The sequence below is a fragment of the Zootoca vivipara genome, chromosome 1, assembly GCF_963506605.1.
Source record: "Zootoca vivipara chromosome 1, rZooViv1.1, whole genome shotgun sequence".
Classification (NCBI taxonomy): Eukaryota; Metazoa; Chordata; class Lepidosauria; order Squamata; family Lacertidae; genus Zootoca; species Zootoca vivipara.
In genome coordinates, this window is record NC_083276.1 from 84798046 (window position 1) to 84818127 (window position 20082).

At 48.3% G+C, this 20082-nt stretch overlaps 1 protein-coding gene across 2 annotated transcripts in view; it reads left to right on the plus strand.

Annotated features, from left to right (window-relative positions):
* The first annotated feature begins 1994 nt into the window (after positions 1 to 1994).
* The window catches only part of ABCB6 (ATP binding cassette subfamily B member 6 (Langereis blood group)), a 28289-nt gene continuing 10201 nt past the window's right edge, over positions 1995 to 20082 (plus strand). Inside the window, exons 1-11 of one of the 2 annotated variants that reach the window (XM_035126995.2) lie at positions 1995 to 2118; positions 4355 to 4886; positions 6507 to 6644; positions 9182 to 9371; positions 14409 to 14501; positions 15169 to 15361; positions 15524 to 15645; positions 16765 to 16874; positions 17127 to 17192; positions 17465 to 17590; positions 19653 to 19729. In XM_035126995.2, the coding sequence (XP_034982886.1) occupies positions 4371 to 4886; positions 6507 to 6644; positions 9182 to 9371; positions 14409 to 14501; positions 15169 to 15361; positions 15524 to 15645; positions 16765 to 16874; positions 17127 to 17192; positions 17465 to 17590; positions 19653 to 19729 (1631 nt within the window). In that variant the 5' untranslated portion in view covers positions 1995 to 2118; positions 4355 to 4370. Of the gene's footprint in view, positions 2119 to 2244; positions 3221 to 4354; positions 4887 to 6506; positions 6645 to 9181; positions 9372 to 14408; positions 14502 to 15168; positions 15362 to 15523; positions 15646 to 16764; positions 16875 to 17126; positions 17193 to 17464; positions 17591 to 19652; positions 19730 to 20082 lie in introns of those variants that run through there. The other variant, XM_035127005.2, reaches the window with a different exon arrangement.

Genomic DNA, 20082 nt, shown 5'->3' on the forward strand with positions numbered 1-20082 from the left:
ATAACAGCCTGCTACCTACAAGATGAATCCAGGTGGATCACAGGATAGTTGGCCATCATCAAAATGCTTGTGGCACTACTGGGGTAGTTACTATCTACTGGATTTTTGTACATATCAATACATGCACTGCTACAGTGCAATTTTTCAAAAGAGGTATAGGAACTCATCACGAACACCTTGTGTTCTCTTACAATGACAAAGGCACCCACCTGAGAGGTGCCAGAACTGATTGATTTCTGACAAGTTCCATCTGAAAAAAGCCCTAGACTGCTATAATATCCAAAGAGGCACATCTTTTCTGGCTCCTCTGAATGCTGAGAAACGAGTGTGTCATGTCTAGGAACAAAAATATATTTAGCATTTACCATGTGCTCAGGGACTGGTTTGTTTGTTTGTTTTGTATAGGGAACATAGCACCACTTTGGAAGAGTAATTGCAGTGAGTACATTTAAAGGTGAGTGCTAAATGCATTCTGGTACTTTTGGGTTTATAATTCTATATAGCCAAATACTGCTATGAACTCATATGTAGCAATACATATTTTGTATGTGAATGCAATTTTAAATTGTATTTCAATTTTAAAAAATGTCAGGAAGTGGGGGAGCAGGGAGGGTCAGAGGGCATCTGTGCTAAATTGTGGCAATGCTCTTGACCTAGACAATTTCCCTCATCCCCATCTCCATCTTTAATCTGAAGGATTAGACCGTCTTTTCTGAGGCAAGCCACAAGAAAGCCTGCCAATACAGGGAAAGAGCTGTGTGTGGGAGTACATATACTTTGTGTCATTACTAAGATTTAAAGCTCTGGTTTCTGGTTCTGGGAAGCTGGGGCAAGTTATGTGGACTAAGTCTCATTCCAATGCGAAGGCACAATTTCCTTTTTGTTGATAATCTTAATTAAACTTTCTTTATTTATAGTTTTAATATTTATTGTAAATTGCTGAGTTTTCACTCCAAGCAGTACATAAATTTTGTTAAATAAAAATCCCATAGTATATGCATACAATGGAACTGTAAGACAAGCTGATTTTAATACATAACTAGCAAATTAAAACAAAACAAACTACTAGTCATTTTTACTGCTTAAAAATAGTCCTAGGAAATCTTTGTATCAGGGTTGCGTCAGGATCTGAAAAGAGGTATAACTCAATACTATGAATATCTACTCAAATTTAACTAATAATAATAATTTATTTATTATTTCAGTGAAAGTTACTGACACAATTGGGTTTGTTTGTTTGTTTATTACAACATTTATATCTTACTGTATACTGGTGCCAGGGCACCTCTCAGCAGCTGACAATTTAAAATTATTGGTTTCATAAAACTAAGGCAGTTAACTCTTGTCCAAGATGAAATTCGTAATGATGGATACATACTGGGTAGTGACAGCAGCAAAAGGTACTCCTAAGGTTTTCACGTGCACTCTGTTCCTTTCACTTCTTAGATATTTCAGAGCAGAGACTTTATAAGCCTTGGCTCAATTAAACTTTGAATGGAGTGCGACAGTTATAGTCACAGCGGTGCTCTGCATGGTATCCTCTCACAACAACCTTGTGAGGCAGAGAAAAAGTGATAGGCTCAAGTTCGCACACTTTCCCCCGAGGCTTCTTTTTTTGCTGCCGCAATACCTTTCACAGCAGCGTTAGCAAACTGAACCCGGATTCAAAGCCACACTCCGACGCACGCTCGTTTGCGACGTGTACACATGATTAGGATCGTGCTGACTCATTCCAGTTCGGAATCCTTGTTTTAGATTGCGGAGGTACAAATGCGGAGGAGCGGGATCGGGGTGACGTGCTGGCCCATTATAAATGTTGAGGGCAGCCCAGGACCTGCCCTTCGCAACCCGTGTCGTGCGCTCTTGCTTGGCGGGAAATAAATAAGAGCAACGGCCCGGAGCTTGAGCGCCTGTGTTGTAACCCGTGGGCGCTAGGACCCAGGAGGAATCTGCCTAACAGTGTTGGGAAGGCGGCGCTAGGACCCCGGGGGCGCCAATCGGGCCTGCCGCGGCTCCCGCGGCGCAGCGAAGCTCGGCTGCGGACGCGCCGCTGCGCATTGGCCGAGCCAGCCGGGCGGTGGGGAGAGTGGGTGGGCTGGACTGACGAGACCCGAGCAGGCAAGTAGACGTTGGTGGGAGAAGGGGGCAGGCGGGTGGGATTGAGGGGAAGCGGGTGGCAGCGGCCCCTTTGCTGTGCCCTCGCCGGCTGGCAGCACAGAGAGGAGGCAGGGGGCGGGGGACAACACAGCCCCACGGCTTGATCTCCACCTCCTCCTCCTAATATGCCCCAAGCCCATTGCCAAGCAGCCAGGCCTGTTGCCCAAAGTGTGTGGGGTAACAGGCGTAGGCAGCGAGGGTGGGTGCTCAGCACCGTCTCTTCCTCGCTGTGCTCCCCGGGGTGCCCTTGAATCAGGAAGCTGGCGGTTTCTGCCTGGGAAAGTTCACCGCTTGGAAAGTGGGAACACACAACAGCTGGACCCGGGGAGGGCAGGAATCCAAGGCGCTACTCGAGTGCGCGAAGTGTAGTCATAACAACACGGTGATGATGTGCTATTTTGATATCGTGCATCAGAAAGAACGAATTTAAAAAGCAAAGCAAAACCCACGGAGAGGTGTGGAGGAAGGCATCAGAAATATCCGCTGAGGATATTCATGGAGGAAAAGGCTGTATCAGTGGCCCTTAAAAAAAAGAAGACGACAGGTTTCTAGCATTTGGGAAAGTAGCTCAGGGCTTATTTGTGTATTAAAAGCTGTGGGGCAGAGGGAAGATAGCTGAGCAAAAACTACAGTGCATAGCATCCACTGTAGTAGCACAGTGGCACAGTAAATTATGCCAGGCGGCAAATCGATGCAAATATGTTTTATTTTATTATTTTATCGAAGTCTCAGCTATCGAAGTCATACGAGGAGGTTAAACATTAATGGAACTCAAACTGAGGAGAAAGCAGTAAGGTGCAAAAGGTTATGGAGTGTGGCAACAAGGAGTCAGACAGTGCACGTGTTTTCAGAAGTAAGCCCCACTGGGCTCAATGGGGTTAATTCCCCAGTTAATGTGCATACTTGCTAAAACAGCTGACCTGTGAAACTCAATGATCTAGGATCACGCTATTGTACGCACACAGCAGGCTTCGAGCTTCTGTTTTGTTTTTAAAGGATCAATTTCATTAGAAGAGTCTATCAACATCTACGGAACTGCCATCCTAGGGGCCAAATGTTTCTGGTAGGCAACCCACAGCACTAATGCCACATCCTGCCCCCAGTTTCATGTGGGTGACAAGGGGGAGGGGGTGTTGGGATTGCAGGAGAGGAAAAGGGTCATCCCACCTACCTTTGGCCCTACCTACTGCCTCAAATATATTCCTCTTCCCCCAAAGCAGCCCTTGACATATGTAAACCCTTCCCATAAAGGAAGGCTATCTACTTGCCAGCATATGGCAGATCATCCCAAATATTCCAGAGCACTGTGCCACAAGCACAGAATATCTGCACCACAGAAAGTGTCTGCACAAAAATTGCTGCAGAAGACTTAGGAAAGCAAGCCGTGTTAGAAGGAAAAGAGGAGTGGGGGGCAACCTTCCCCATGGCTAGTGGAAAATCTAAAATCGTGAAAAAAAATCCTACCTGACCTAAAACATAAGTAAACAGATAGGCCCTAAATATGAGCAAAATCTATCCACTATTCTGAAAAGAAAAATGTTACCAAGATTCAGCTCCTCCCCACGCAGCTGTCACTCTGATTTTAAGTGTGACACTTCTTGATGCCTTGTGCTAAGCAATTCCTTAAGCTAGGAGGTGGGCTGAACATTAAGGTGAGATCTCTGCCCCAGATACTGTGTGGTTTCTTTTGCGTTTCCCTATGAAGTGTCTCTCCCTGCCTCTTTTGGTGGGGAAGCATATTGAGCAAGAAGGATTAAAAAAATTGTCCAAGATTGGTGACTGCTCTCATGCCTGCATTGTGTGTGTGTGTATGTGTGTAGCACCATGTGGTATGTTTACTTCTGCACTTGCATTTAAGCCTGTGAGAACATCATATGCCTGTGGGTTTGCATATATTATATATAACATATTTGCAGACAGCACTGAAATATAAAGCCAATGTGGCAAAGCAGTGTGTTGGACTAGGACCTGTGAGACCATGGTTTTGAGTCCCCACTTAGCCATGAAGCTCACTGGGGGACCTTAGGCCAGTCACTCATTCTTAGCCTAACCTATCTCACAGGCTTGTTGTGGAGGAGGAGGAGAATTACGTATGCCACCTTGAGCTCCTTGAAGGAAAGGTGGGATATAAATCAATAAAATAGTAGCCCAAACATATGTTCTAATTTCCTTGTTTCTTTCATCTGTGTTTCTGCAGCTCCCCAGCCGGCAGGATGGTGGTGCTACAGAGCTACTGTGAGGGGAACGATTCCCTGGCGCAGGCATGGGCTCAGCAGGGGCTGTACCCCTGTTTCTACTTCACACTGGTGCCCTCTGTGCAGCTCAGTGTCTGCCTCCTCTTGGGGGCCCTGCAGTACGCTTGCTATGCCCGGTTCAGCCGCACCATGGAGCCAAAGTATATCCCACGCTCCCGCCTGTACCACGTCCAAGTTCTCCTCTCTCTGCTCCTTGCGCTGCTGCCCTTTGTCACTTTTCTGTGGCAGGTGTTGGGCGTGCAACAGCTTTATGGGTACATGGTGCTGTACGCCTGCCTCTCTGCTGCGAGCTGGACCAGCTCAGTTGGGCTGCTCCACCTGGAACGCACCAGGGTTCTGGCGCAGGACCGGATCAGAGGCCATGGTGCCATCCTCCTCCTTTTTTGGGCTCTGGCTTTCGCAGCAGAGAACCTGGCCTTCATCTCCTGGAACAGCCCACTCTGGTGGTGGGGCTTGGAAAACGCCAACCAGAAGGTAGGTCAACAAGGGTTTGGCGACAGGTATCCTGGATTTTTTTGGGCAGGGTGGTGGGATACTTGGAGATGGGAGAAGATTAGAACCAAGTAAACCTGCTGATTTCAACACTTGCTAGTTGTTGAGTTGTTGCTCTTAAGTGCCAGCCACTGCTTGGCGCCTTCTTCCCAACCTATTTTTGCTGAGTCACTGTTGTTTGAGCTGCAGAAAGCTTTAGACATGAGTGGTGTGTGCTCCTCCCCCTTTCCACTCAACCACAACCACACATGCATACACATACACATATATACACAGAGGCGATTGCTGAATAATTTGCAGGGGACTTTGCCCAATGACTCAGCACAAAGTCCTACTGAAAAGCTTTCCAGCCACAAGTTGAGATTTCACATTTCTTTACAACGTTAACTAACATCCTTGCTCTCTGGCAATACCCTTTAGCAAGAGACTGGAAAGTCGAGAACTTACTCCGTGCCACAGATTCCATGTAAAGATTAGGGCCTGGCCACTATTCCCCCACCTCAACTGTCCAACTGAATTGCCCACTGTCTACACACCTGCTTATGTGACTCCTCAAATTCCAGGGTTTTCAAAATGTGGCTGAGGTTCATGCAAGTTGTAGTCCAACCACATCTGGAGGGCACCTGGTTGGGGAAGGCTGGCAACAGCTCTCCCCCAGCCCTACCTGGAGATTTCCAGATGGGTGGGATATAAATACGACCCGGCGTATAATACGACCCGGCGTATAAGGCAACCCCCGACTTTTGAGAAGATTTTCCTGGGTTAAAAAGTAGTCTTATACGCAGGAATATACAGTAAGCTAGTTAAGCCTAGCTTAACTGTGGTTTGTTTGAACGTGTGAATCCAGCGTAGCAGACTTGCCATGATTTGTTCTTTTTGGGTGGTTTGTTTGCTTGTTTTTAGCCAACAAACAATGTGAAGCCATTTTGCAAGTGGCAGCCTACCTTTTTTCGCTTCGTTGCAGTGATGGGCGTGAAGGCCCCTCACTCTCCATCCACAGAGGAATCAAGAACTCACATTTAGGAGCAAATAACTCCTTCCTGCCTTGCCATTCCAGACAGCTTCAGCCTTCTTCTCCCTTTCTACCTCAGTCACATGACCTAACTTCCCCTGCTGGCTATCTGCCGTAACTGCAGACATCTTCAAACAGGAACAGGCTTCAGGAAGCAACAGGAAGCAAACTCAGTCAAGCCATCTTCTCAGTTCTCTAGGGGTCAGGACCATCTATCACCAAATGTTCCTTAAAGCTTCTGGGAGGGATTGTATCCTGCGGTTTTCTGCAAGGAATTTGGTTATGTGATATAGGTTAATGATCTGTGTTCTAGTTCCAATGTTTTTACGTACTGTACAAGTCTTTGGTCAATTGGCTCAAATCATGCTTTTGGCTAATGAAATGCCTAAAAATATTTTAAATAATAAATCTAGTTTTAAAATACCGCCCTTAATGGGTGTTTCCCTCGCTCCACTCCAAGCCATTTGACTCTTGGTTTAGATCTTAGAAAGGAAGCACTGCTTGGTTTGTAGCTTTCAGTGGGGAGCAAAGCGGGGTAGTAGGTGGGTTGCTGCGAGACACGCATCTGACATGAGATCAACCTCCTCCAGGTACAATTCAGCCTGTGGTTACTGCGCTACTTCTGCACCTTCGCCCTCTTTGCCCTGGGGATAAAGGCCCCAGGGTTGCCCCGAAAACCCTACATGCTGCTGATCAATGAAGATGAACGCGACGTGGAGCACAGCCAGGTAGGTTTCTGTTCTCCTAAACAGCCCAATTATTCCTCTACGTCTGCCTTTCACTGTCCATCCCGTAAATCCCCCCCCCCCGTGAACCAGTTGCAGGATGTGCAGGGAGGGAACTAGAATAACATTATTGGTGCCAGAAGCACTACTCTTAAGAACAGAGCCTGTAACTGCGGTTTCTCTCTTTAAAATAGCTGCCATTTTGAAACAGTATTACAGTTCCACACCAGGGGCCACATTCACACCCTATATTTAAAATGCTATGACTCTAAGCAGTCATGACTTCCCCCAAAGAATTCTGGGAGCTGTAGTTTGTTAAGGGTTCTGAGAGTTGTTGGGAGACCTCTATTCCAGGCATCCCCAAACTTGGCCCTCCAGATGTTTTGGGACTACAACTCCCATCCCTAGCTAGCAGGGCCAGTGGTCAGGGATGATGGGAATTGTAGTCCCAAAACATCTGGAGGGCCGAGTTTGGGGGTGCCTGCTCTATTCTCTTTCCAGAACTACAGTTCCCAGAGTGGTTTTACAATCAATCCCTGCATACAGACCAGGAGCTTTTAACCAATTATATGACAGTGGGAAAAATCAACAGGTGTGTGCTGCTTTTGTGGTCCTGGAGCTGCAGTGGTGGGGGAAAGCAGCACCTGTTGAATTTATCAGAATTTTAAAGATGTTAAAAGCACAGGAGCCTCAGTGGCTAATCTCTGGATGGAGAGAACTAGCTACACTAGAATGCACCTTCAGAGCAGATTGTAGGCTGTAGGGAAAAGTTCACCAAAGGTGTGGTTTGAGGAGGTTTAGAAACGAGCGCATCTAGCTAGTTCAGTGGCATGAGAAACTTCCCTGTGAGGTGGGGCAGTCAGAGTGCCCTGAGGCAAAACTGTTGACTAACCTTACCAGTAGCTGTTTTGCATGGACTGTTGGGCTAGTGAGAGATTGAGTACTTGTGTACATTTAGGGCTGTTGTAAAGGTTACTTAGAGCAGTGTTTCCCAACCTTGTGCCTCCAGATGTTTTGGGACTACAACTCCCATCATCCCTAGCTAGCAAGACCTGTGGTCAGGAATGATGGGAATTGTAGTCCGAAAACAGCTGGAGGCACAAGGTTGGGAAACACTGACTTAGAGCCAAGTTAGATATGGATGTGCCAGTCAAGTAGGGTGGGGTCTGATCTTTTTAAATCAAAATGAATGCCAATCATCTGGTGTCCAAGTTAGCCTCTGGGGTACAGACAAATAGTGATCTGGCCCTCTTGTTGGTCCTAAAAGGTTCCCCACCCCATTATAGACAAAGATAATACCACAGGGTAAGTGAGTTATGGAGCTGGATGTTCGTTGCTCCCTTTTACAGTGGTGGCTAATGAAGGAAATTTTGCAACTGTGCAAATTCTATCTAATATATATTTTAAATGTTTATCGTTGGAGAATCACTTTTGTTGTTGTTGTTGTTGTTTTAAAAGCTGAAGGTGAATAAGCTCCAGCAGGTGGCACTGTGGATATTTCTTATATACTGTATGTTCTCTGCACTAATCAATAAAAAATTAGAATTTGCTGCTCCTGCCATCAGTGCCGTTTCTGCAACGAGAAAATCTGATCTCTGTGACCTGTATCAATTATGCAATTTAAACAAGATGTTCACAATGTCTTGTATTCTGCAATATTAAAAATTAGCGTCTGCAATGTATTTGGCTTTGGGCAGAAAGTGTGATTAATTAGGGAAGGGGAACCTTTGGCCCTCTGGGTGTTCTTAGACCCCAGCACCCCTCAGCCCCAGCCAACATGGCCAATGGTCAAGGATTATGGGAGTTGTAGTCCAGCAACATTTGGAGGACCACAGGTTCCCCACTCCTGCCATAATAAATTGATGGAGGAGGGCAAAGCCAACAGCTCTTTGCCATGACCACAGAATCTTGTGAGTCTCCTGGAACATCTAGTTGACCACAGAATGTTATACTAGAAGGACCTTAATGGTCCTTGGAGTTACCTGTAATTTCACTTCTTTTGCTGGAATAGCGGCATTTACTGGTGAGTGTCATAATGTGGTTCAAGTACTGCATTCCTATACCACTATAACTGCTTGAGAATACTGGGACTGATTGGAGGCTGGGGTGGTTCTTCTTCATACAGTAAAATCTGGACACTGTGGACCCTCTGAATATATATTTCATTTCATTTCTTAAATTTATATCCTGCTCTTCATCGTAAAGGAGTCCTATTCAAACATTTTAAAAAAGATTTTGAAACCCTGCGCCTTTCTAGTCCTGTTTTTCCCATAACATTTCCTGCACCAAACCTTCAATTTCTGTGACTCTCAAGGTTTTGTTTCCCTTTCCAGTTGTGTTTACTTGAAACACTCCCTGTGCCTTTTGCTGAGAAGTGACTGTAGGTGCCCCCCCAATCTTGCTCAGTTGCCCCCTCCGAGGTGTTGGCTCTCACCTTTGCCCAGATGCCATTTGGATAGGTTGTTGTGGTCCCCTTCCTCAAATATTCCCTGCCAAAAATGAGTCCCCTTCCCCTACTCACTCTTCTCTCTGTGTCTCAGCCCCTGCTTCCAGATGCCAGGCGGCATCGCTCCACCTGGAGGGATCTGGGCCGGAAGATAAGCCTCCTCATACAGTACATGTGGCCCAAGGGGAGCTACCCACTACAGGGACTAGTGATCGTCTGCCTGATGCTGATGGGGCTGGAGCGTGGCATCAACGTCTTCGTGCCCCTCTACTACAAGTACATTGGTAAGTGGAAAGGGCAGCTCCCAGGGAGGCATGGTGCTGCTGCCCTTAGCAGAGGCGGATATGCAATGGGAGAGGGCCTAGCATCAATGCCAGGGCTTTCTCTTAGAATGGGGTGGGGGGAGAGGACAGAACCTCTGTTTGGACAAGTATTCTGAATTGACCAAGAGAGGGCGCCCTGATATAGGTATTGGCAACAGAGGACTTACAGGGAAGAGAAGGGGCCAAGGGCAACCTTAGGGGCTGCTTACTTCACAGTAAAAGCCAGGAGGTCTTTGGCTGGATACAGATATTGCAGCCAACTGGAAGCTCTCCAGGGAGCGGGTCCTTATCAAACACTTGTTTCTAAGCACTAGTTTTGGAGGCACTCGCTCAATGCGTAATGTCTGAAGAGGCCCTTAAGCAGCCTAGTTCCTTAAGGCCTGCAGAGCCCTTGACACGTTTAACGGACAGGCTTGGCATGTCCAGCACAGCACGAGGGCTCAGGGCTTCCAAAGCATGCACTATCAGGGGTGAGAGAGAAGCAGTTTTTAAATAGATTCCTTGCCTGGCACTGGAGGCCAACTACCCACATGAGAATAAGCTCTGGTTATTATTGTTGTTGTTTAAAATACTGGGACAGTGTGCCCAGAGCATGATCTCTTGAGGTGAAGCCAGTCGTAAGAAGTAAACAGGGCTGTTGAGTCAGTTGCACTGACTGACCACATTGCTCCCGATTCCTCTTGCCCCTTAGAACTAGGGTGTGCCCCACCCCAGCCAGTGTGTGCCCCCCCCCCAGAGACCTCGCTATTTGGCCCTCAGAACTTTCCCCAGGCCGAGCCCCTCACTGGCCCTGCATCACATCCCAAAGCGTTGTTGCCTGTCTGGAATGTGTCCTTGAACCCTGAGAATGCCTCTTGCTTACCTGGATGGAGGACAGAGAAGGGTGTGTGAAGAAAGTGGGCTGCTGTGCAAAGCTAAAATTTACATATGTTGCCCAGCCCACTTTTGCCTTTGGCCCCGCCCAACACTGGCATGTGGTCCTCGGAAGGTTGTCCAGGAGGGAATGCAGCCCTCAGGCCCTAGAGGCACCTCAAGCCTTGTGAAGAAGAAAGAGGCAGTGCACTGAAGTTGAGGGTGGGAGGAGTTCTTTGCTGTACCACTTGGGACTGCAGGGGTGGAGGTTGTTGTTGTTGTTGTTGTTGTTGTTATATTTATACCCCACCCATCTGGCTGGGTTTCCCTATTCACTTCCTCCTCCTCCTCCTCCTTCTTCTTCGATCACTCGTAGCCGAGTAAGATTTGATTCCGTAAACACGGTTTTAACAATGGGTCCGTAAGTGACTGTGGAGGCCAATTCTGGATCCACACGTCCTTCCACAGTGGGGACATTGGTTTCCAGGATACGGGGTTGCCTTCAGATGTCTTCTAAAAGTTATGTAGTTCTTTATCTCCTTGACATCTGAATGGAGGGTGTTCCACAGGGAGGGCGCCACTACCAAGAAGGCCTGCTGTCTGATCTTACTTTTGAATGGTTTCTCACATAAAGATATCTGATGAGAGAAGGCGGCGAAGGGAGTTGCATTGCCTCTCCCCAATATGCCAGTTAAAAAAAACCTGGCACCCCCTCTTGCTTGCAGTCTCTAGAATGCTGCCATCTCATTTTTGCAAACTAGGTAGAGCAGGAATTGCTTTCGCCCCTGTGTTCACATTCCTCCATTCGGCCCCATTCTTCATCAGAGCCGCCTTGTTTGCCATCCTCTACCAAGCTTGACTCTCCCTACGCACCTCCAGGATCTCATCCCTGCCCTCCTGTGGCTTGCCTCCCTCCCTCCCTCCCAGTACAACCTTCTCCATCAAACTTATATTTTGATACAACTTTCCTGTTTAGGAACGTGTTTAATAAGAGTAGAGGGAGACATGCATTTCCAGCTGAATCTGCAAAGTCATATGGCATTACTTTGGGGGATTGGGAGAAGACTTTGGTACAGGAAGACGTGGGGAATTTAGTGACCCTCTTGGATCTCCCAGAGGCTTCTGCCCTGAGCCCTGCGGTGACCTCCTATCTTGCTTACTCCCAGACTAACTCTGCATTGAGCTTCTGGGGTAGGGGGTGGGGGAAGAGGTGGGCAGGCCGTGGAGGAGGGGCGCTCCCTTTGTTAGCAGAAGCCGTTGGTGTGTGCCAGGTTCCCATGCCCCGGTGGGCGGTGCAAGTGCCAGCTCAGGGCAGCTATTGAGAGGTGTCTGAATAGGGGAGGATGGACTCCGGACCTGCCTTTCAGCCCTGACTTTTAGACTTTACAAAGGAGTCATTGCAGGCGGGAGGCATGGAATTGCGAACTGCATACCAAATCTCTTGATGGGAATGGATTTGGGAGTGGGGGAAGCTCTCTGCCCTACATGCTAAGCAGCTGCCGAGCAGATATATTCTTCTCCGTCCCACCTGGGAGAGATGGGTGCACCCTCCAGATCTCAGCCAGATCGCCTAACCTGCCAGCAACCTTGGCAGATCTAGCTGCTGTTTCTGCCAGTCCTGTGCCCAAATGCTCTTACCTGCAGCAGCAGCAGCAGCAGCAGCACGGACTTAAGAACAGGGGCAGACCATGCTGGTCCAGAGCAATGCTCCATCTAGCTGTCATGGGTGAACCAGGCCTCTGTCAGGCTGATACATGTGGCCAGGTAGCTTTGCTGCGCTTTCCTTCTTGTCGTTTTTTCCCCAAAGCATGGAAGGAGGTGCGATGAAGCACAAGTGGGTGGAGAGATGACTCACCTCCAAGTCTGGGAGATCTGGGTTGAAATCCTACCTTTGCCACAGGCCCATTGTGCTTTAGCCGCCTCCCTGTTGTTCGGCCTCGGTTCGCTGTGTTGCAGAATGGGAACAGCCTACCTCGTGGTAGTTGCGTAGAATAAAATACTGCAAAACAGTTATTTTAAAATGAAAAGCACCCTGTGGGTGGATATGTAATAACAGCAGCGAGGTCTCTGTTCAAGGTTGCCGGTCCTCATTGCCTTCCCCCCACCCCGCAAGGATGCCAACCTCTCTCCAAGTGCGAGAGTATCATTTCTACCTGTGCTTGGGAACAGGGTGGATTAACACACTCCACCATGTGCTGGGTAAAGCAAGTTGGAATGGGGGAAGGGGATCCTCTCTCCCCCCCCCCAATGTAGAGAGAATGAAAGGCAAAGGAGGGGCACTCCCAGATGGGGTCACCCACCCTGCCAGTTAGGATTACCCAGCAAAGTGCCGCTGGCGGGGAGCAAACAAGGAGCCTTTGTGTCCTCTGCCTGGTCTCCCAGCAGCCCAGCCGTGGGGTGGGAGGGGTGGGATCTTTGGGGCTGTGTGGTGCCTTGAAAGAGAATAAAGGAAGCCAGGAGACTCCACCGGTGGTGTCTTTCCCAGCAAAGGATGGGGCAGGATGAGTACCAGGTATGCAGAACAAGGAGGGGGACTATCAGAGGAGAGCTCTGTGTCAGGAGAGCAGGATCTGACCCAAAGTGGGAAGCTTTCAGGCTGTAATCCTGGTGGGGTTTGGCGGGGGCGTGAGGAAACCCCAAAGCTGGTGCTTTGAAACCATGAGGATACAGGAGTGGGAGATGGCCACGCTCCGCTCATCAAGCTGTGTGCTGCCTGTCCATCACAGTGAAACTGATAATGAAATCCTCCCAACCCTAGCCTGAGCCAAACAGTTTTGCTCAGGCTTTTGCCCGCAATAATACCTCTCCCTCCCCCTGCCTGTTCTGTGGCAGCCCTGCCTCCTCCCTAAGGCAGCAGTGCCCTATAGGCCTGGGCAGCCTATGAGATTCAGGTGATGAGACTACAGCAGGTAGGTGTTGGGCATTTCCTTGGCATTTGTCGATACAGCCATCATTCTCAGGCCAGGAACGCAGGAGGGCTTATTGTAGGCGTTTTTTTTTTCTTGATCTGCTGGGGTAGCTGTGTCCTTCTCCATCCAGGCCAGCTTTGAGATCTTTGTTGCCTGGGCACAAAGATCAAGTTTCATGATGCTTTTTCCGAAAAAATAGCATCTCAGTATTTGGGACCTATTGCCTGGGGTCAGTGCCCCATTGTATGACTGTGCATGGCTTGAGACAAAAGCTGGTGTAAAGAGGTGTGCCTTCAGCATTCACCCAAAGCTGTGTAATGAAGATACCAGACTCACCTCTGTGTGTGGGGGGGAGGCGCACAACTTAGGGGCTGCCACAGATAATGCCTTCTCCCTGTACCCCAAGTTTTGAGGTAGGGTGAGAACTTCCATGCATTTACTGTGTGTATAACACAGGGCTCCCATGATGCCTTTGGGGATCAGTTTCTGTGGGTAGCATCTTGCTCGAAACAATGGTGAGAGCCTAAGACTCAGAATTCTTCTTCTGAGTGTTCCTTCCAGCACAAGTCCCGAGGGTGTCAACAAGAGACAAGGCCTTTTCAGTGGTGACTCCTCTTCTCACAACCCTTCATTCCCTCCCTTCATGGAACACACTCCCCAAACAGACTTGGCCACATGAGTGCCTTTTCATTGCCTGGCAAAGTTTTTATCTTTCCCTAGACATTTCATTCTGCTATTTTTGTGGGCTTTCCCTGGCTAGTTAATTTTAGTAGTGATCATGTTTAGACAGTTTGTTCTGTAACTTGTCTCGAGACTATTTTGTATGAAGCAGAGTCTCCAACATTGTGGCAGAATTAAGGCAAGGGTGGGGAATGTTTTCCAGACCGAGGGCCACTTTCCCTTCTGGGCAACCTTCTAAGGGCCACATCTCGATGGTGGGTGGTGCCAGGGGCAAAAGTGTGCAGAGCATTGAGATCGTACCTTTGTACAATAGTCGAGCTTCTACAAACACACACCCCTTTCTGTCCTCCATCTGGGCAGCCAAAGCATTATCAGAGCTTAAGGGCACATTCCAGCCAGGCAAAAACACCCAAGGAGAATGCAAAGCGGATCCTGTATGTGTGTGATACCGAGAGTGTCTGAGAGCCACGTAGAGAGGCTTGTGGGACTGCATTTGGGCTCTGGGCTACCCCCTTGGTTATGGCCTTCAAAGTGACTATTGTTTCCTGTCCTCCAGTGAACGATCTGACGACAGGGGCTAGTTGGCGTATCCTGGTTCAAACTGTCTGCATCTATGCGGCCCTCAAGTTCCTCCAGGGAGGAGGTGCTGGTGAGTCAGTTGTTGTGCATACACACCCGCACATGTGCGCTTTGGCTGAGGCTGCTTTGGGATTACCTACCTGCGTCCACCATCACCAGCTGGTTGCGCTTTCTCTCCGTTTTTAGCCTTCCTGCATACTGAGAAAGCAGGTGGTTCTGTCAATCCGTTGTGAGGAACGTGTGTCCTTTCAGATGACGTTGGACCAGAACTCCCACTGTTCCTGGTCACAGGCCATGCTGACTGGGTCCAACAGCAACTGAAGGACTACAGGTCCCCCAGCCCTGCTTTACCCCAAAGTTGACACCCTCATGAGCCCTCAGCGTTCAGTCGATCCCATAGCCCCTAAGCATAGACCCTTTGGCCGTTTTTTGTTTTCTTTTAATTTGCAAACGAATATACTTCTACATACCCAGGAGTCCCCCCTATCTGCTCCCAGGGCGGTATAGTTGGCAGTGGAGAACCAACTGTCCCCGGCTCCAGCAAAAGCAGCCCCTAGAACAGTGACATTCAGAGTGAACTTTGCCTGCGCTCTTGGATGCCTGAAGGCTCCAAGGCAATAGAAGCCATTTTTCAGATCCTTCTGTGTTACAGTTCTTGTTTAAGGTGACAGTGGTAGGAGGCAGGTTGAAGCAGAAGACAACCACAGGAGCCAACCCCCGCTCTTCTCTCTCTCTAGGCTCCTCTGGCTTCATTAGCAACATGCGCACTTTCCTGTGGATCCGCGTGCAGCAGTTCACCAGCCGCGAAATCCAGGTCCAGCTCCTCAGGCACCTCCACAGCCTCTCCCTTCGGTGGCACCTCGGTCGCAAGACGGGCGAGGTGCTGCGCAGTGTCGACAGAGGCACTAGCAGCATCAACAACCTTCTCAGGTATGCTTGCAGGCCTGGACAGTGGAGGGCTCTCCATCAGTCCTGGCTCAGGGGGGCCTGCACTCACATGTTTTCTTCTGGTGATGTTGCTGGCCCTTGCATGCCGTGTGACCTTGCATATCATGTGACCTGACTTGCCCCCCCCCCCATTCTGTCCCGCAGCTACATTGTCTTCAGCATCTTCCCCACGATAGCCGACATCATAATTGCGATTGTGTATTTCACCACAACCTTCAGTGCCTGGTTCGGCCTTATCATCTTCCTCTGCATGAGCTTTTATCTCGGTGAGTGCTTGCAGCGGGGGACCTCAGGAGGTAGGGTGGCTGGGGAGAAGGTTTCTACCACTGCAGCTACTCTAGAAGCCCATTAGCATGCCTTTCACTTGACAGGTGTTTGGGATTGTAGGGAAAAGAGCGGGCCAGGAAGATAAGGGTGGTGAGGGTGGTTTGGACTGGTGGCGTCTTGAGGTGGGCTAAAGTGTGGTCCTGGTCGGATGTGCATTTGTGGAGTGCTGGGCAGCTGTGAGTAAGGTTGTGGGAAAGAGAGAGGTGGGATCTGATGGGGGAGACTGTAAGTGTGGGTGGGGTGGTCTTCATTTGTTACATTTGTGCCCAGAAACATATTCCCAAGACTGATATAGTATAGGTGAATTGCATCATCATTTATGAGCGATGTGATCATGTAATTAAAAAGATCTTTTGACAATAGCAGCATGCACAAAAGCAAGAGGATAGCTTCTGAGGATTGGTTTCTGCTCTGGTGCTTTATCATAAAAAGCAGCAGTTCATACAGCTGAACACAATTCACAAGTTTTATCTCAAATACAAATCAGTGTGCTGATGGTACATTGCCCCTGCAAGGTTAAGCATATACTTTTGGGTGTTAAAAGTTGTGTTACAATCAGGCAGATTTTTGTCTTGCATAGTGAAGTCACCTTAGTGCTCTCCAGTTTACTAGTCATCATCAAAAAAATCTACAAAATACTGGTGTAAGGATTAGATTTTATGTTTTAACCTTACTTTTGAATCATTTTCAAGGTTATTTTCAAGGGGCCATCGAATTATTTGCCGCAAAATAGCCTAGGTGCTGCTAAAAATCATGCCAACTCATCCTTGGCAAGCTCATTGTGGCATGATTAGTTTGGGATATCTCTGAGGTAAATAAATTGACAGATAAAGTTCCTTTGAAGCAATGGCTTAGGAACCATGGTGTTTCTGTGGATGTGGCTGAAAAATGGTTTCCATTCATTCTGTGTGGGAATACTCTGTGTAATCCTGTAAGTTTGTATTGACATTTGTGGTGATAATAAATGCTTGAAATGGATCATAATTTTGCTTGTATTTGAGGAATAGTTTTTGTCTGAGTACGCCTCAGTGATTCCAGGCCTCTCTTTTCCTCCACAGCTTTGACTATTATAATGACTGAGTGGCGAACAAAGTACCGCCGTGAAATGAATACTCGTGACAATGAAGCCCGTTCCCGAGCTGTTGACTCACTTCTTAACTTTGAGACGGTACTCAAACCCCTGCCCTAGTGAGCCTAGTGTGAGGGGAGAATGAGGTGTAGCAGTGAGCCTTTCTGGGTGCTTTACAGCCTAAAACGGCTCAGGTTCCAGTTTTTAGTTGAGTAGAGCAGGACATCTGCCTGCTGATCTGAAGCTGAATCCCCAGGTTGGGTGAATGTCTCTAGTTTGTGGAGGGAAGCTAGAAGGCACTAGCTTTGAGTGGCCTGACACTGCCTCATCCGTGTCATGATTTTGTTGTAGGTGAAATATTACAATGCTGAGGACTATGAGGCTACCCGCTTCAATGACGCCATTGTCAAGTACCAGGTATGGAAGGACCAGGGTGTGGCAACTGGGCTTGCACCCTCCATTATCTTTGGGCTACACTGTCTGCTCCTCCTCTTCCCTATTACTGCTCCTCCATGTACATGGTGTATGTGTTTGTATGGCTGGCTGTCTTGCAGTGGAACAGGGGAAGGCAACTGGGTGCAACAATGGCATGCTTTGCGGTGGTAGGAGGGTTCCGGGATTTGCTGGGTACTCTCTGTGGGCCGCAGGATGGTTCTGCGGTGGCCCACTTTATTCTCTCCTCCTGGCAGGTCTCCGAATGGAAAGTCAATGCATCACTGGCACTGTTGAACCAGACCCAGAATCTAGTGATCGGGGCGGGGCTGCTGGCCGGATCCCTACTGTGTGCTTACTATGTGACCAAGAGGAGGCTCCATGTAAGTCCTTGCCCACTGCAGTGCCAGAGGGGCATAGATGGTGTGGGCATCTCTGAGTACACACATCTCTGTATATTTGTGTGATTTTTATCGTATGTGTGTGCTTTCTATTTGGTTTTAAATTGTATTGCTTTGTATTGTAACCTGCCGTGGGACATTAGGGGGTAGGGTGGGTAATAAATAAAATTACTATTATGAATACATGGATCCTGTAACTAAGAGCCAGGCCACATGTCACTCTTTCTATGTGGAGGCAACAGCATGTGGAGCAGCTGACTACATGGGGCTTCCCCCACTACAGGAAGAGTTTCCATTCTGTTGTCAGCCAGCCCCACAAATCTAGCAGTGGCTTGGGCCTCCTCTACAAAGTGGGATCACTCTGCCTGGAGAAGTGGAGAGCCACTCTCCCCATTGTTTCAGCTGCCAGGCAAAGTCCACTGGCCTTCCTGAGGCAGGTGAAGCCTCTGCGGAGGCCCTGAATCTCTTTGTAGAGTGTTCTGGCGCAGCTTGAACCAGAGACAGAAAGACAGACAGAGAGAAACACACACACACGCAGGGGCACGTGCTTCTCAGCACATTCTGGGGGGATATTTGCAGTGTGTTTTTCGGTTCTGTGAAATGCAACAAAGGCAAGTGAGCAGGAGAGAGGCTGCAAGGAGAGCTGTGGAGGCGGACAAGCTTGCGCCACCACAGAACCCACGAGTGGAGGTTGCAGGACATGTTCTGGTTAAGTTGTGGGAAGGGAAGGCGGGGGACGACGACGTAAGAGCTTGGCAGTTTCTCAAAAGTCTTTGTGAAGGGCTAATTAGCCTTTGCTGAATTTCAAAGTTGTGTGGAGACCGAAGGGTCGCAGCGCTCAACCCATGCTGAGAAAAATGGGCAGCCGAGGGTGCAGAAGCTTAAAATGAAACCAGATTGGAGAGCTAGACCTCTCTTTGAGAACAAAAGCAATCACAAGCGAGAGGCAAGGCTGGAAAAGGTTTGTCACCAATTAAGAGATCTGAAGGGGGAGTGGGGGTGAACCTCACCAAATGGGAGCTAGTTTCCACCAACATCAGAAGAAAGAGACCAGCATGTTTTGGGTTTGTACTCCAGATGTGAAAACACACATTCCCACATGGAGTGCACTCCTAATGATGGTGAGAGAACAAGGATGTATATACTGTATATTAAAGTGGGGAGGAGGTAATGGAAGGGATGCAATATTAACACATAAGATGAGGGAGCCCTTTCACTCCTAGATCTAAGGCAAGTTGAATATGAATGACAGGAAAACAGAGCTTGGTTAAGTATAAAAGAAATCAATTTTAATAATAGACTTTGCCTTGGCCACAGTGCTGGGCTTTAGCCTTCAATCTGGCCTGTGTGCCCACTGTATTTGTGGTTTCATGAAGTCCTGCAGATGCAGTACTCTTGTCAGGTGCACGTTGGCTCTGAAAACTAGGTTTAGGTCTGAATTGCACAGAGGTTCCACAAACAGCCAGCTCAAATGTGATCTGTAACTGGCCCCGCCTTGCACGAGCGAGTTCAACGCAATCTCCCTGGCAGCACAACAACAAACATCCTATCTTCCTTAGCCAGTTTGTTCCTAGCTTTCATGATTTGTTGGGCCGTGGGAGGAATGTGTGTGTCTGAGTTTATAGTAGGCTTATAAACCAAAGAGGGGCTTAAAGAGGCTTTCGTTGGTCAGGGAGCAAGAATTTATGTGCTGCACAAGTCTTTGACCTTTATCAGCCTTTATCATTCTGCTTCAAAAAGAATCACCCAACAACCAGCTCCCTCTCGGATGCATGTAGAGTTACGTCTGACTGGGCCTAATTTCCCTCTGAGAGGGGAAACTGGGCACTGGAGGAGAGAGATTGTGGCGGGTAGAGGTCCAGCTCTGTGTTACAATAAGACAGTTAACCATTTTGCTTTCCCTAGTAAGGGGTGAGGGATCTCTAATGCAGTTTTGTACAAAGAGCTGCTGGACTGCTAAAAACAAGACAATAAAGCGCTTCCACACCCTGCTGCAGGGAAACACCATCATTTTGGCTCTGACTTGCATCTCTGTTCCCTCCAGGTGGGAGATTATGTTCTCTTTGGCACATACATCATCCAACTATACACCCCACTGAACTGGTTTGGCACCTATTACAGGTAACCTACTCCACAGGCTATTTTGTTCTGTCGTGTTGGTTAGGCATTTTGAGAATGCAGAGAGGAGTGTGTTGATGAAATTTGAGGGACTTTCTCCATACACAGAGAGATTGCAAAATTGGACAGTGTTACATGATATCCTGTTCGGTGCAATGTCTCCATGCTGCTACCTCCCAGACTGAGGTCTGCCCAACAGTAAAGTACCACTACATAGAGGGCTACAAAATCTGTGTCTGAAGGAAACCATAATCCATAGAGAAAACCGCTTGTCAATTTATTGTTGTACAGAGGCTGACGAGGTAATGTGAAGCAAACAGATATGGAGAAAAGATGTGAGAAGCCTTAACAAGAAG